Consider the following 16,653-nt stretch of genomic DNA (forward strand, 5'->3'; position numbering starts at 1 on the left):
CCCTCACAGTTGTAGACGTCTAACACAACTTGTGAGACCTTTCATTTCTTTTTTCATTTTTTCGAATTCTATATCAGATTTTTGTGAGTTGATATGCTGTAGCTCTGTCAGGACTGTTCTCTTACTTGCAAAACTCGTTGTCTAACTGTGAAGATGCATCAAGTAATCCTCTGGCCTAGCGTACGGTTCGTTGAACCTTTTTTCCAGAAAACTAAGACGAAGGATTGTTGTCTGGTCTGGATTTATTTAATTCTCTTGTATATGTCTCAAAGACTCTTCAAAATCAGTGCTTAGTGCAATCGGCAGCTGTTCGTAAAATAATTGTAGTGCTCCTTCTTGCAATCTGAGACGCAAAAAAAGGTTTCGATGGCCGTTTGGAACCGCAGAAAGACCAATGGAACTTCTAATTTGTCTTTCAAACACTGCAAAATCTTCAGGGGGTAAACCGCTAAATTTGATAAAAATTTGACTGATTACCTTGAACAGGTGCATGATGCACAGCGTCTCTTCTGTAGGAACGATTGGTCCGAGCGCTGGTGGTGCGTGTGGTTCTGGTTGCTACATTTGCAAAAACATTTGTGGATCCATATAAAATTTTGTAATTAAAATCAAATTGCTTGAATAAATTGTTTTTGGTGGTTGTTAAAAGGAACTAAAAGTTTGTCAAATAGAGTTGTTTCATTTTGCTTTAAACTTTTGTGCGTGGAACGGTCAATGAATAGCGTTTGGTAAAAATTAAAATAAAGAAATTAAGCAAAACAATTTAATAGAACTTTCTGATTCCTACTCTCTCGCCATGGTGCATCTTTACCTTTAAAGTTACATCTATTCTTTTTCTCTTTCTTTGGTTGCGTTTGTTGGATAAAAACAGAGTGCTCAAGCAAGATAATATTATTCCGTTTTTCAACTCTCTCTTATTTTCAACTACTTTCACTGCTCTCATTTTTCCACACCATATATTTTTCCCTGCGCGGATTGGTTCTGATGTTAAAACATTACTTTCATATATGCAATATATGACATTAATATTCTCTGAAACTCTCGATAATGCTTTCAGATTTTTATTTTTCTGCGATGAATGCTATTACTTAAAAAACATCAATTGATCTCCGAGTCTATGTAGTATAAATTGCATTCAAAAGTTCTGCAAAATTATGTGGATTCATGCAACATCTTTCAGGTTTGCATTTTTAACAGCCATTTGACCCATACTAACAGAGCAAAAAGCAGAGGGTGATCTCTCCTGCTTTTGAAATCAACGGATACGCTTTCACCAATGCCGAAAAACCTTCGTTTTCTATATTATCAGAAAAAAATCACAAACCAAAATCGCTTGTAAAGATAATTGAAAAAACTTCAAATAATGCAACAGATAAATAAAATAATATGAAGCATCCAACAATCAATCGATCAGATGAACCATTTTTTCATTAACGTCTTCAATATTTTCGCCCTGAACGCTTCAGGTTAAACACAAGAGGACAAAGGTGATGCTACACACAATGTTTTTACCAAACAACTAAAGGTGAGGAACAAGAGAAAAGCACAAACGAAATGTACAGGACAAATTGTCCAATCAAAGTATAAAAGAGGAGCGCACCAACAGCTAACAGCAGACACATTGTGTGCAATCCTGACATTATACACAAAACGGAAAGAAAAACAAAAAAAATAGTTTCTGCTATGATTGGTGATTTGAGAACATTCAGTGTTTTTTGCGTCTCGTACCCTAATCTAGACCTGTAATTATTTAAGAACCGTGCTCAACCGATTTAAGGCATGAATACAGATAACATACCACCTGTTTGCTCTTTCAGCGATTTTGATTTAATATCTTTTCTACTGATGCATGCAATCCCGGGTCGAGGTTTTTGGATAAATTTTTGTAAGAAATGCGGTGAATGCGGTGAATTTTTGTAAGAAACGCGGTGATGGCGGTGAATGCGGTGATCATAAATATTTCACCGCATTTCACCGCATTTCTTACAAAAATTCATCGCAAAATTCACCGCATTTCTTACAAAAATTCACCGCATCGACTTTTCTGGCAAAATAAAGTAAGAAATGCGGTGAAAGCGGTGAATGCGGTGAAAAAAAAATAATTCACCGCATTTCTTACAAAAATTCACCGCCAAACCTCGACCCGGGATAACATTTGCTCCAAACATCCAATGACATAAATCAGTCGTTTTAGATGCCAACAATTGCTTCGATCACAATCACCTATGATCCAATCAGCATGCTGTAGCCCTCGCCCAGCAACTTCAACTCACCATTGCGGGGGAGGGGGCGCAGGGGGAACGGAAGGCGAAGTGTTCAGGAGCTGCAATTGTCCTCTGAATGGGAAGATTGTCCAGATTGTGGATCCATTTGACAACACCTGGACTACTACAGATGATGAGAGCTCCGATACTTCAGGTTATTATTAGAACGAGCAGATACTTTACAAGATTCTTTTATGACAAATGATCTTGAGTCTCTCGAAAGATTCATTCCCAATTGTTTAACATCTTACAAGATAGTCATTCTGAGTTGTCCCGCTTGGCAAGGAAAAATGAGCAGCCGAGGCTTGTTTTTGAGACAAACCAGGAACCCGAAAATTTTTTTGCAATTTTTAAAAATAATTCGGTCGTTTAGCTAATTCTCGCAGTTTTAAGAAAAATTAATCAATTTTTTATCTAATTTTTGTCAAACTCCTCCGCTTATCGCTCGTTAGAGAAGAAGATCTTGCAAGATAGAAATCAAACAATTTTGTCTCCAAAAAAGTTTGAAATTTTTAGATCTAAGTTACTCAACGAAAAAAAATTTCTGATGAGTTGAGCCAGTTTACTTAACTTTTCGACCCTGCAGAGAATATTTCATACCTTAGATAATAAACCAGGGACAAGTCTGAAATATTGTCACTGTTTCGTCACTGTTTAGCAAGAAGCTCCAGACAACGCAGCAAAGTTAGATTTATGTAAGTTAACACTTCTCTCATTCTCTTTCTTTCTCCTTTTCTTTCTGTTCTGCGTAAAAAACTCTTAAGCAGGCGTGATCTTCAAGCATGTGATCAAAGAATCAAAATAATTGACGTTGATACAGAAGAATTACCCCAAGTCAGACAGGCCTTCTGAAGAACAATTCAGCGCTCTAGAGTACGAATTCAATAATTAACAGGCAAGCGTGAAACAATTCAAAATAAATTGAAATAGAGCAAACTCTGACTGCACAAAAAACGCTAATGAATCCAGGTCAATTATTGATGATAGTTCCATGAATAGACGGACGGGACCTTTCCAGGAGTAGACGTTCATCGAAGCAGAGATCCCCTTCCCGTTCAAGAAGCCGATCAAAATCTAGCAGAAGAAACTCACCTAGGAGAGTGAAGCGTGCTAGCAGAGGTGACAAACATGAAGAAGAGAGCTCAACTGATGAGGACGATGACGTCACTCTGAGTGACGAAGACTCTTCGGGGGAAGATAAGGATGTGGAATCAAAGTCAACTAGAAAAGGAAAGTTCCAGGTAAATCGTTTGATTAATTCCCAGGTTTAGGTCCAGACACAAATTGAGCTATGATCAGACTATGCAGACTGAAATGACCTCTGATCAGACTTTCCAGACCGAAGTTACCTCTGATCAGACCTTCCAGACCAAAATGATCTCTGATCAGACTTTCCAGACCAAAATGTCCTCTGATCAGACCGAACCCAGACCACTGTCCAGACTATAGTGCGCTTATGATCAGACCCAAATTTAGACCATTGTCCAGACTAAAAAGACTATGATCAGACCGTCCAGACCGAATTGACCTCTGATCAGACCGAAATCAGACCATGGTCCAGACTATTGTGCGCTCGAACCGCTTTCCAGACCCTGTAATTTCGGTCTGGGAGCACAGAGGTGTGCGCTCGATTGGGTCTGATCATAGCTCAATTTGGGTCTGGACCAAAACCTGGGTTACGAATCGATTGCAGTTGAACACAAGACACAGTCATTAGTCGAAATAACAATTTTTAATTAAATTTTTATTTGTTGATACCTTTTTATTCCAGAAGCCATCAAAAAAATGGCTTTAAAAAATTCAAGAATTTTTCTGCTCTGAGAAGTGAAAGCGATATTCTGATCGATTGTTGGTAAGTGCTAGCAAAATGTTCTCAGGTTTCCATTTACACACAAAACAATGGGTTTTTATTGGAGGTTAAAAGTGCATCTTCGAACCTTACAAATGTGGTTACGAACATTGTAATGTGGCTCATTTATTGGTACAAAATGGGACTTTTCCCTTGATTAATATGAAATTTACATTCAGTCCCAACGCGAGGGTTCTGAGGTGATGGGTAGAGGCAGTTGGCACAGATCAGCAGACAGATGGGGCTCAAGGAGTACAAAGGGGGCAAAAAATAAACAAAAACAAACCAATACCACAGCCAGCAAATCGCAGAAAAATTCATCTGGTCCAAACAGGAGCGATAACAGAAGGGGCACAAGTGGAGAAAGAGGTCAGCAAAGTAAACGAGGGGCACCATCAGGTACTCTACCGGTTACATAACAATTAACCCAATTCCATTTTACCCTTAGCCAACCCCATTATACTCAATGCAGTTTGATCTGTTCGTTATTCGATTTCAATTATAGCCGTCGATATCTCAAAAATGTTTTGACATGCTTACGTGGATAGTTTAAGTCCATTTTTGGTTGTGATAGTTTCATGTTAGGTTCCACGGGCCGCTGAGGTATGCTCATTGCCCTTAGGTATTTTTTGTAAAATAGTCGCTTTGTTAATTTTAACAATTGGATAAAACAAAATTGGCATTAGTTAAATGGCCCTGGGTTAAATAGGAGGTTGGGCATAATGGCATTGAGTATAATGGCAACGGGTAAAATGGAATTGAGTATTTTTTCTGACACCACAGTAACTTGACATCTCCAAGCCGAGTGAACTGAAACTATTAGTTTGTAAAAAACGTTAAACTTTGGTAAGTCTTGCCAAAACCTTGCAATGATAAAAACATGAAAATATCAAGATATGTGCAAAGATCTTTCAATGGATATCTAAAGCAACAATATGACAAGATGACAGAGAAAATATTACCATGGCATGACAAGACACAATTAGTAGTAAAAAAACTAAGCAACGCCTCTAAATCATAAGACAATCGGGTAAACCTCAAATTTACACTAATTTTTTTGTATCTAGAAGTATTTTACACAACATCACCTCAACTTTATATAGTTTGTAGTACCTAACTTATTTATCTCTACGGGCTATTGTTATGTACGAATTGGCATGTTTAAAAATATCCGATTTTTCTTGTTAAAATGGTTTTTAATCCCATATCGCTCTGATTTTCCGTGTAAAAAGTAATAGCGCAACGCTCGTTTACCTTATTTGTTAATTATTAACAAAGGAAGCAAAAAAATAAAGTCTAAGCAAGCCTTAAATTTAAACAATCTCTCCCTTGTATAAAAATTGTAAAACAGATTTTGCTTACTAACATGAGTAAATTTATTTGAATTTTTTGTGCCATTTTGGGCATGGTGATGCGCTATAATGCGGTTCCCAAATATGAGAAGGAGTTAACTGGATAAATATATGTTCTAAGCGTTTTTAATATGACAAAAATGTGTCCTGAAAACTTCTTAAAAATATTGATATCAAGGTTTCGAAAGACTTTATGTATATCTTGGTACGATCTGACAGAAAATAGAAAATCAATTGACAATTAACTTGGTTAACAGGATTTTGGTCATCAACAAAACATATTAGCAGTTTACTTAATCCATTATCAGCAGTCCGTTTCTTTTCTTCACAACAAGAAGTAGGCCTCTATTACAGTATGCTTTCGTTCTCCTCACTTAAGTCAGGTAAGAACGAAAATTTATGATTGCAGGCTTTAACATAGCTAGAGGGCTTTCTTCTGGATACATACTGTTGTTTTCCGGTTGATGACCTTTTAAAATTGAGCCCATTTTAAGTTGCTTGCGCAAGCACCATCGTCAGTTTAGTTTTAGTTTGATGCCCCTACTCATTGGGTGAAAAAACATCAGAGCGCTAGTAATTGTCGTTAAAATTTGGGGTATTTCCCATTATAGCCCCCCCCCCAGCTTAGTGGTCAGATAACCTATAGCCGCCCCCCCCCCCCCATCATGGTAAATATACCACAATGGGGGGCTATGTTTTCATTGGGGGGGGCTATAATAGGAAAGACCCAAAGTTTGTTGTCTCTACTGATTGGATAATTTATAAAAGTTGATTGAAAATTGATCACGATTTAATACGAAATCTTAGAGAGTCATGTTTTTGGCGAGAATTGACGTTTTGCAGGACATTTCCTGATCGTGAACTCAAAAAGTAGCTCACAACTGCAAAAGATGAAATCAATGTATAGTTTTGCATCTCTTACGAAAACAAAAAAAGTTAATCGTGGTTCATGACACGAGCCATTTTTTGGTGTTACTACTAGAATCTCGGATGTCTTAGATCTGGTGACAGAAGATTGTGTGCATTCTTTGTCGCTGCGCGCCAAATCTCCTACTCATCATCAATGACCACAAAACCTGGTACCAAATACACCCAACCATTCTCTGCTGAGCTGAGAAATTTTAGTTTGAAAATCTACTCAATTTTTTTTCTGACAAATAACGCCACCTGATTATTTTTAAAGATGCAATTAATTCCTAACGTTTTCTGCCAATTTTTACTTCAGTCTGTCATCGGCTCTCGGATTTTGCAATCATTTAGATTTTAAAACTTATTTCACGTACGTGCCCTGTTTGTTTGGTATAATTAAAGTCGCCGCATTAGAATATCTACAGACATTGAAAAAGAGTGGTAGCAGAAAGGTTTGTGCAATGATTGAAGGAAGGCTCGGAGGGTCACAGTGGTGGTAAGACACATTGAGAGCAGAAAATCTATAAACTAGACATAGAGTAGTAAATGGAAGAGAACATACATCTTTCAAATGCTAAGTTGCAAATTGATTGAGTTATCACCTCAAGATTGAAAATCTAGTGAACTAAAATCCCTAGGGGACTAAAATTTTGATTTAAAAAAAAAGTGTTTTTGACAACTTTTTCTCCCCCCTTATATGAGGGACAATTTTGGTAATGAGTCATATTTTTTCCGTTTAGGTCATTGTACCACCCCGTTGTAAACTTGCAACAAAAATCGCGTTGCAGAAAATGTCCCCCCCCCCACCCCGTTGTACCTCTATTCAGCTTTTTGTACTACTGCTACATATGCTCTTGTAGTACCCTTTGGTGATATTCCGTTTGCCATTTAGGATCAAGAATGAGACCAAGTAGCAGCAGCCATGATTCTAACAGCAGTAAATCATCATCTCAAAGTAAGTCGAGGGCTGAGGTCTCCAAACCACAACAGGAGGAACTAGACGAGAGAGGAAGCGTGCCAAAACACAGGTTGCGAGTATTGCAATGTTGCAAGAATTTTTTGCACGTTAAAACCGTTGGCTTTGCACCAGGGTAATCAAACACGGCCTGATTTTATGCGCCTTCAGAACAATGATCACTTTGCGTATTCGATCACATCAAGATCTAGCAAAAGTAAAAAAAAAACTCTGGATATTTTGTTCTATTGGAATTCTGCGACTTTTGAATATCATAGCAGATGTCAGAGCAAACATACAGCGCAATGAATAGACTTTTAATTTTTAGATTACTTTCTAAGAGCGTTTTATCATAATAATATCTAACAAATTGGTATTCAGTATCTCAGGACATGTTAGTAAATCAATACAAACACATCTGACAAGCGCTTCTATGCGAAGATCTGAGAGGCCATGAATACGCTTTGAAGATTGCAGTCGAGTGATGCCAGCAAGCAGCTTCAGGATCTGAAGCAAAGACCTCTTGTACAGATTCAACAATTCATTAAGTTTCCATAATTGTTTTTCATAACATCGTCACTAGGGTAGTGCCGTCATTGTGGGAACGAAAAGTTTAAATTAGGCGTTTTTAAATGAGGAGCCATATTTGTACTAACCTTTATTTAGTCTATATAACCTTTATTAACTTTAACCTGTATTTCAGAAATTTTGTTTGTGTATAGTTTGGGTTAATAAAGTATTGAATTGAGACGAGTGAGTTAACTTGTTTCTGTCAAACTTGTTGAAAAGAAGTATTCACATTGAAAAAGTGAACCCGGGCAACCATATTTCGTGATTAATTTACGAAATCGACGATTTCACGCCATTTTCAATCTTGTTTTAATTATATTGGTTGATCAATAAATTACTTAGTTGAATTGAGAACCTGGTATAGTTCTCAATCTTAGAATCAGCTCGTATTTTATTTTGTAATAGCATCGTGTTGAACTGAAGACTATCATTCCAAGTAGCGAGGCATTCTAACTTTTTACTTTCAGCGATTGAGTGAAGGGCTTGGTATAACCGTTTTTCTATTTAAGAGCAATTTGCTTGTAAAGTTACTAGCCCTCCCAGCAGTGATTTGTCCTTGTGAATTAATCAAATACTCTAAGGAGAATTGTGTAATCGTCAATAGAATAGACTTCCGTCCTAAACAATTAAATTCACTAAACTTAATCATTGTTTCTATTACCATCAGCAATTATTCACAAGCAATTGATCAGTGCTTTATGCCACAACTCTCGTGGACTCTGGTAGGTGATATGAGAGTCTGGTCAAACCTGATACTTCTATCATACCCTCGAACACACATGCTTTCTTGCGCTCTTAGGAACGACAAATCCAGAAGTATGCCTGGACCATCTAGATCCCATGGTGGTCCACTAGGTGCATCTCGTGATCGTTCCACTGGGTCTGGTCAAAGGCGGCAGAGTGGTGAAGTAGGCAGCCAAAAGAGCAGCATTGGCTCTGTATCATCAAAGACTTCGAAGTCACGAGCTGTCTCTTCACGCAGCCAGGTACACTGTAGTAGTAGGGAATCCTAACTTTAAGTTATTCAAGTTCACCTGCGCTTAAAAGACTGCTATGATACTTAAACATTTATAGTTCCGACTCGATTTGGAACAAATATAATTCTACATCTCCGATTATGTAAGTCTATGTTACTTCTAAATATTATTGAATTTTTATTATCCCCGTGAACGAAACTTTTTTTAAAGAGCATGCGTGAACAAAGTAATCTGTTTATGCAGGGAGAATGGTAAATAAAGCCTAATAATAGACAGGTCTTCACTGGTGTTTAAATGGTCATTTACAATCGAGAAAGCAGTTCCATACATTTTCTGGTGGCATTGGAACGAAAATTGAAATTAATGTAAACATTTGTAATTTTTAATGCAATTTTTCTTATCACGTTTCATAAATGATTCTTCGCTCGCATTTGACTTTTTTCAAAAGAATAGGGAAAACTGGTAAAACCTTGATGCAATTAGTCTCTGACTAGCTCCCTTAGAACTTTCTTTAGTTCTTAGCTGGCGACATAGTCGGCAAACTGCTGAATAGATGATTGCTTAAGGACGCTTGAGGAGGCGTGACCCCTGTTTTTATCATCCAGCTCTGTACTAGTGTCGCTTGGCATAAGCTTACTACAACCAAATCAACCCCTCGTCTGCCAATTGCTAGCAATTCTTTTGACGGTAGTCGTTCTGAAACCAAAGTTGTGGCAACTATTTATGAATCTACTTGAAAATTTCAAGATCTTCTGTCCGAAAGGAGGAAAGTTAACCTGCCATTAAGTTATTACGACGTGTATAGTTTAAAGCCATTTTCAGCTGAATGGCGTTTCTAGCTTATCCTTTAAAATACTTTATTAAAAGTTTTTTTGGAATATTCTAGGTGATATTGAAACGTCCTTTTTGAATTCGACTCAGGAACTCGAAAAAATGTTAGTACATCCATCCAATCAACACAAAATTGTCATCTTAACGCCCAAGTATCAAAAAAATTTATCAAAAATCCTCTAAAATCTTTTTAATAAGCTCTTTCTTACTTATTATTGTACACTCGGACTTAATTTGTCAACGTTTTTTGAAACAAATGTACAAAAATTCTGCTGAACGTAAAATTTTCATCTAAATTTTGATATAAAAAGTTTGAAAAACGTATGCGCTTCTGAAAATTGCAACTATTGCAAAGACTGAGAACGCTTCAAGTGATTTAAACTGAAAAAATGCAGTGCTTTAGCTAATTTTACAAGAAAATGCACAAGTTTTAAAATGTTGAGTTTAAAAAACTTGAAAAATTGACTGAAACTTGCTTTTCAATTACCTTAGCTGGAACAGTAAATTATAGCAGTAGTTAAAGCTTACATAGGTTTCGAAAAAAAAACACTAGCTTTTTTCTCGATAAATGCATCCATATACACTGGACTGTTGAACGATTGCCTTGGAAAAATTTTCCTACCTCTTATAATTGAACGCCGATTTCCTTAGTTACTCATTTTCTTTCTAATTAAACTCGTTTTATCCTGTTTTACCCATATACTCTTAATTTTGAGAGCTGACCTGACAAATTAATTAAAAATTTATTATTCAAGATCAGATAGTATCAAAAGCCTTCAAGAAATTAAAAGGACAAAAGGTTGCAAAAATTTGTCAAGAATTTTTTTGACCAAAATCTCAGTTCAACTTTGAAACATACAGAATGTGAAAACTTTACCTTATTTTTTATATTATGAACTGTATTTCACAAATTACACTCCAGTAATTCATATCGCGATGTCAGATAATCTCTAAATCAAACCAAAATAAAACAAACAAGGTGGCTTGCCAATATGCGTTTGCACATAATGTTCCAACTCACTAATCGACGTTTTGATTTAGTACTCTACCAAATGAGGAAGAGATAGAAATTTTTTTAAAAGCTCATATATTGTTCAACGCACAACTAAGTGAAAAACAAGGCTGGAATAGAGCCCCGACGAGAGTTGCTATTAATGAGAGTACTGGACAAGACACACCTGAAAATCAAATAAAAGCAAACATTATTTACGACCAAGAATCAATGTTTATGATTAAAAGAGAACAAATAACAACGGATTGAAAAAATTGAGATAAAACCTGAATTAAAAAAATTAACCTATACTCTTTTAGGGAGGAAAAAGGAAAAAGGGGTAAAGTTCCAAATTATTCTTCTAATTGTAAAAACAGCCAATTTTAGGCCAATCAAAACAAAAACAAATAAATTTGGCTCACTAAAGAGGTTCATAGAATAGAATGCAATTTACACCTGTCATTTTCCATAATATGTCCGACGACTACAAAAAACTGCGAAGTGAAAAAAGAAACAATTCAGTTTAACAAGAAAGCGATGTAACAACCGGTAACAACACAGACTATTCATAAAGAACATTAAATATACTCAATTGCCACGCCAAATGAGCCACGCCATTGGTGTGATAATGTGGCAAGTAAACAAAAAACTCTGAAATTGGTAACTTTTGAAAAATCTTAAAGTTCTTATGAAAATTTGTGAAGTCAAAGCAATGAAACCTTTATTGGGTGATAACACAATCACAAGGACTGGATTGTATTTCACTAGAAGGATGATGATACGTGTCATTGAACATACCACGCTACAAAAATGACAGACACAAGGTAAAATTGTCAAAGCTAAAAATTTCCATTGATTTTCAAAACATATAGTTGGTTGTCTAACAAAAAACAATAGTTCAAACAAACCAAAAAGTTTCAACTTGAAACCAAAAAAGATTGACATGAAACTGTTTAAGTAGTCAGTTGTGCTCATTTTTTTCGTGACACCGAACAGTAAGGCAAAATAAAGCAACAAATTGGACAGAACTCAAATTTTTACAAACAACATAACGAAACCACAGTGGAAACCCGCAGCTCAAAACTTGAAATTATTTGCAAATTATTGAAATTGTTAGATTGATAAAAATGGTCTGAGTTCTTGCTTCAGTTTCTTTGGTTTTAATTGCGTTTTCTTTCTAAAAGGTCTTTTTGAAAAGTCAACAAATAAAACCTCGAGTTTTGACAAGTATTAAAGACCCACGAAATTCTAATGAAAACAAGATTCTAAGCTCTAAAAACATCAAGTAAAACATAAACAACTGCATGATTTTTGTTTGGATAAAGTTGATGCGCCCTGTCAATAATGAGACAAATACATTTATTGACGTTCGTGAGAAAAAAATGGGAAGTACAAATATAATTTCTTTATGAAAACCAATTGAGCTTTATTAAAATCGTTAGTGAAAAAGAACTGAAATCAATAAAAAAAATTCCTATAATAATCCATAGAAACAATTCAATTCTTTTACTGCCAAACTTTTGCCCTACGACATCAAAGAGAACGACAATTATGGGAAAATCGATAAGAGATTCTAATAAATCTTGCTAGAGAAATGTTTCTCACCCGTTAAAACCCTAAGCAATTCACTGACATCTTTAAAAATTTTCCGCCAAGCATTTTTCAATCTGGAGTAGTCTTTAATGGGATTTTTTGATAAGCGAATTAGTATCAACCTCAAATATATGCAAATATGCAAAAATATTTTGTTTTTTTTTTGTAAAAAAGCCACAAAACCATAAATGAACGACAAAACGAAAAGCAAAACAACCATAAAGAGTACTTTTGCACCTCAATCGGAAACCCCTTTTGCCCCTATGTATTGGAACTAAGCTGCATGTGGACAGCAACACGATAAGAAGATGGCAACCTTAAAAGTTTCACTGAAACTTTCACAAAACTTTTGTATTCAAAGTCATAAAAGACATTAGATGTCAACTGAAACCATTGCCTAGCTATCAACAATTAATGATAGGAAGACATTAGACTGCAAAAGGAATGCCTAATGAATGCAAAAAAAGTAAATCAATTGAAAATTACGAAAACACACAGCCAAATCGAGAAAAATTGTGAGCTTATCTCTGAAGTCTTAATATGCTCTAAATTGAACTCAATTTGTGGTAAATCAGATCTTTCAGTAATTGGGCTGTGTTTGAAACGATGTTCGTCAGTAATGCACATAAAAAATATTGTAAAATTGTTTTAAAAAGACCACTCACCAACTTAATCCAACTAATTAGTGAATGTAAGAGTCACAAATAAGTGCAAACCAGGCCTGATTTTGCTGTGCGCTCCAATTAGCACGTGAATTGTTTCAATAAACCTAAATAATTGACGCATTATGAAAAATTATTGAGATAATTTTAAAAAAATCGGGAAATTTTTAATTTCAGAAGGCTCCTATGGGAGGCGAAAGTGCAACTTGTTTCTTGGAGATTTCAAGGAGTGTAACAGCAGGCGTTTGGTCTTTGCTTCCGGCAGATTTAAACAAATTGCTATAAAAAAAGCGTATATGGGGCCATTTTTGATTAAAAAGTCCTAAGATTCAAAAATTAAGCAGAAATATTAATCAAAAGTCTCGGATAAGACCAATCGGCCAGCATCATCTATCCTTTAGTAAAACGATTATCGTTGTTGTTCCCTATTTCAACACTTTTTTAAAATTGACGATAGTTTGTTCAAAAAGAGAGGGAAACTGTGACTAAAATCAACGGAATTCCGTCTACTATTCACAAAATTTTATACCTCGATAACTCCCTGTAAAAACGAAAGTCGAAAAAATCTCTTTAAGTCCATGTTCTAAGATGGACGAGGTTTTTAATTATACCATGTGCAACTCTATGATCAATAAATCGATCGGCCAAAATTGACGGAAAAAAACCGTTTGAGTATATAGTCCCCCCCCCCCCCCCACACACACACACACAAACACACACACACACACACACACACAAGTGGGTGGGCACAATTATACTAGTTTTTGATTGTTTTAGCCCATGAAATTTTCTTTCGACTCACAAACTTGTATTATTTCCTTTTTAATCCTGATGTTTGATTGAATCCAATTGATCAGTAGGGAGCAGTCAGAATAAATAAATTTTGAGAAATGCGAGTGATTTTTTGCAAATGATTTTTTAAAATGAACATCAGTTCCTCATTTTCAATTTGTGCAACATGAAGTAACTGAAATTTGTCTACTATGAATGAAAACATAACGAACAACAATATATCGGTTTACAAAATATCGATCTGTTAAGACGATGTTTATCTTTTCGAAAATTTATCGACTTATCTTTCGAAAATTTTTTGTTGAATTGAACAACATTAACAACATATGGCAAAAATTTTACAAGTTTCAGCTTGCAAAACAAATCTCCGCTCTAATAAACAAATTTTAACTACAGTTGTGTCTTTACTCAGAATTTGGAGGAATTCATTTTCCCTTCTAGGCCACTCAAGACACTAGACTGTCTCTGAAAAACAATGAAGATGATAGAAGCCATTTCTCATACGAAGATGATCGGACCAGAGTCTCAGGAGAATCGGATGAAACCCGCCACCATCGCATCTATCTATCCCACACAAGACACGAAGGAAATCCCGAAACGAGAAGCGAAGCTGAATCGCACTATGAAAGAACACAAGACCGCGCAACGTCTCCAATACAGGTTAAAACTGCTCGATCGGCCGAGGAGAAACGAGGTTCACGTCCGACAACTGATTCAGCAACCTCACCAATTCCTGAGGAAGGGGAAGATCGCCAAGATAGACGAGTCGGTTTTAAGGATGCCAATTCTGGTTCATCTAAAAAGTTGAAGGACGATGACTCACTTCTCTATGAGGACGTGGAATCGAATGAGGAAAAAACAAATTATCCCAGGCTAAGGCAAAGTTCTGGATCCAGAAGCCATAGTCGTCAATTCTCAGGTACGAGAAGTTCAGGGATTCAGTCTAGAGGATCCCGACGTTCTGGTTCCGGGCGACGTTCGGGATCCAGTCATCATTCCAAATCTAGTGGGCGCTCTGAAGGCTCCAAAAGATCTGAAGGACCTCACAGATCCGGGTCTAATCATCAGGGAAAACCCATGAAATCAGATGTCAAACCATCATACGGAAACCCGGCTGAAAATCCATTTGATAATATTAAATATGGTGCTAAAGAAGAACCCAACTCATCGGAAAAAATGGGGAAAAAAGATTTGGACGACTTGGCAGACAAACAGGAAGCTCTTGAGAAGAAAATGGGACCGGGAAGTAAAAATAAAACTGGAAGCCGCAGTGGCAGTAGAAGTCTTGATTCACAGAGCAAAAGCACTGGTATTATGTTTGAAATACTTAATTATATGACTCTTCCTTAGAAGCAGCAATCTGTCATCCTAACCATAGATGAGTTGGCACACCAACGCTGGACCCTTGTTAATAGTGCCCCATAATGGAGTTGAAAAAGTGTTGAAAAAATACTTTTGTCATTATCTGTTGCGATCTTATGGTTGCTCTTACTTAAAAAACATCTGATTAAAAATATTGAAATATTGGCTCATTCAAAAATATCTCCACATCACCAAAAAGAACCTGTAGATCAAACCAACGTACAATTTGTTGGAACCAACCCCGATCCATGTGTTAGTCTGACAAGGAGACACATCTAAGTTGTCAAGAGAAGCAACTACTATCCTATTGGATCAGTGCTGGTTTCGTGCAAATCTGGTCGGCTAACCATTACACCCACCGTACCCGAAACCGAATGCTCTTGCAAGATAACTCTTGATTTTTTAAAAACGAATTTTTTCAAAACTCCTGAAAATCATACGCTAAACATTAAATAAAAACAAATACAGATTAAGTTGTAACTCTTTGGGAAACCAAATTGAGCTTGTTATTGGAGAGACTAAATCATCTGCAAAAAACAAAGATGAGCAGAACTCAATAATTTCACGAGACCACTGCTTTGAAGCCACTAAATCTATAACTGAAAGAAGTAAAATTCTTCACTTGGGTCTTTTTAATAGCCGCGAAGCGGTAGCGGCTATTATTGGCGACATCCTGTTTTTTTACAGTTCAAAGAATTTGAATTGTATTGGGGCGCTGTCTTTTTTTTAAGATCTGTTCACACATTTTCATGACTTTTGAAGTCAAATTTGAGTAGTGATTTTGGTCACACCAAAACAGGAAATGGAGCGAAAAAGCGAGTGGTTTTGCGGCGTGAATTTTTTTCGCTCAAAATTTGAGGTAGAGTGAGAAAACGGTGTTTGAACAAAAATTCGCTTTCTCGCTAGTGGTTTTTTGTTAACATGCGGCAATTTCACTCTGATTTTTACTGTTTTTTTTATTTTTTGGTTCGGATTTTTTTGTACGCGGTCTTCCCAATCCAATGATAGTTCATTCTAGACCTAGTTTTTTGCTTGAACCAAATTTCTATTTCTCGCTTATGGTTTTTTGTTCACATGCGGCAGTTTGACATTGATTTTCTGTTTTTTTCATTTTCTCAACTGATTTTTTTAGAAATGGTTTCCCCAGTTCACTCATAGTCTGTTCTTGGTCTAATTGTTTGTCCAGTCAAAGAAAATTTTTTGAATTGTACGTCAGGACTTGTCCTTCAATGTTTTTTTAATTCGTCGTCTCCATCGATGATTCTTACGACCTGACTTCTTGGAATTTACTTTTTCAATGACTTCATTGACTTCTACTGCTTTGCAGTTGAAATTTGAGTTCGTGACGTCATTTATGCTTTTAAGTCAATTGCGTGACTTACCTCACTCATACTTGTTATACTCACTCATTGGGTGACTTACCCTAATTCTTGATTATTAGTCTTGAGTTTTGGAAAACGCACTTTTAGGGCTTTTTTATAGACCGTATGTGTCATAAAATTGACAGTCCGAATATAACCCAAAAAGTGTAGTGGTCTATTAAAGG

At 36.2% G+C, this 16,653-nt stretch overlaps 1 protein-coding gene across 5 annotated transcripts in view; it reads left to right on the forward strand.

Moving 5' to 3' along the window:
- LOC142347877 (uncharacterized) overlaps positions 1-16,653 on the forward strand; it is a 135,380-nt gene that overhangs the window by 70,071 nt on the left and 48,656 nt on the right. For 4 of the 5 annotated variants that reach the window (XM_075399026.1, XM_075399024.1, XM_075399025.1 and 1 more), the window contains 7 exons: positions 2,186-2,418; positions 2,923-2,959; positions 3,283-3,505; positions 4,293-4,512; positions 7,267-7,402; positions 8,699-8,885; positions 14,187-15,054. In XM_075399026.1, the coding sequence (XP_075255141.1) occupies positions 2,186-2,418; positions 2,923-2,959; positions 3,283-3,505; positions 4,293-4,512; positions 7,267-7,402; positions 8,699-8,885; positions 14,187-15,054 (1,904 nt within the window). The remainder of the gene's footprint in view (positions 1-2,185; positions 2,419-2,922; positions 2,960-3,282; positions 3,506-4,292; positions 4,513-7,266; positions 7,403-8,698; positions 8,886-14,186; positions 15,055-16,653) is intronic. The other variant, XM_075399027.1, reaches the window with a different exon arrangement.

Source organism: Convolutriloba macropyga, chromosome 10 (assembly GCF_964194025.1).
Source record: "Convolutriloba macropyga chromosome 10, txConMacr16.3, whole genome shotgun sequence".
Taxonomy (NCBI): domain Eukaryota; kingdom Metazoa; phylum Xenacoelomorpha; order Acoela; family Convolutidae; genus Convolutriloba; species Convolutriloba macropyga.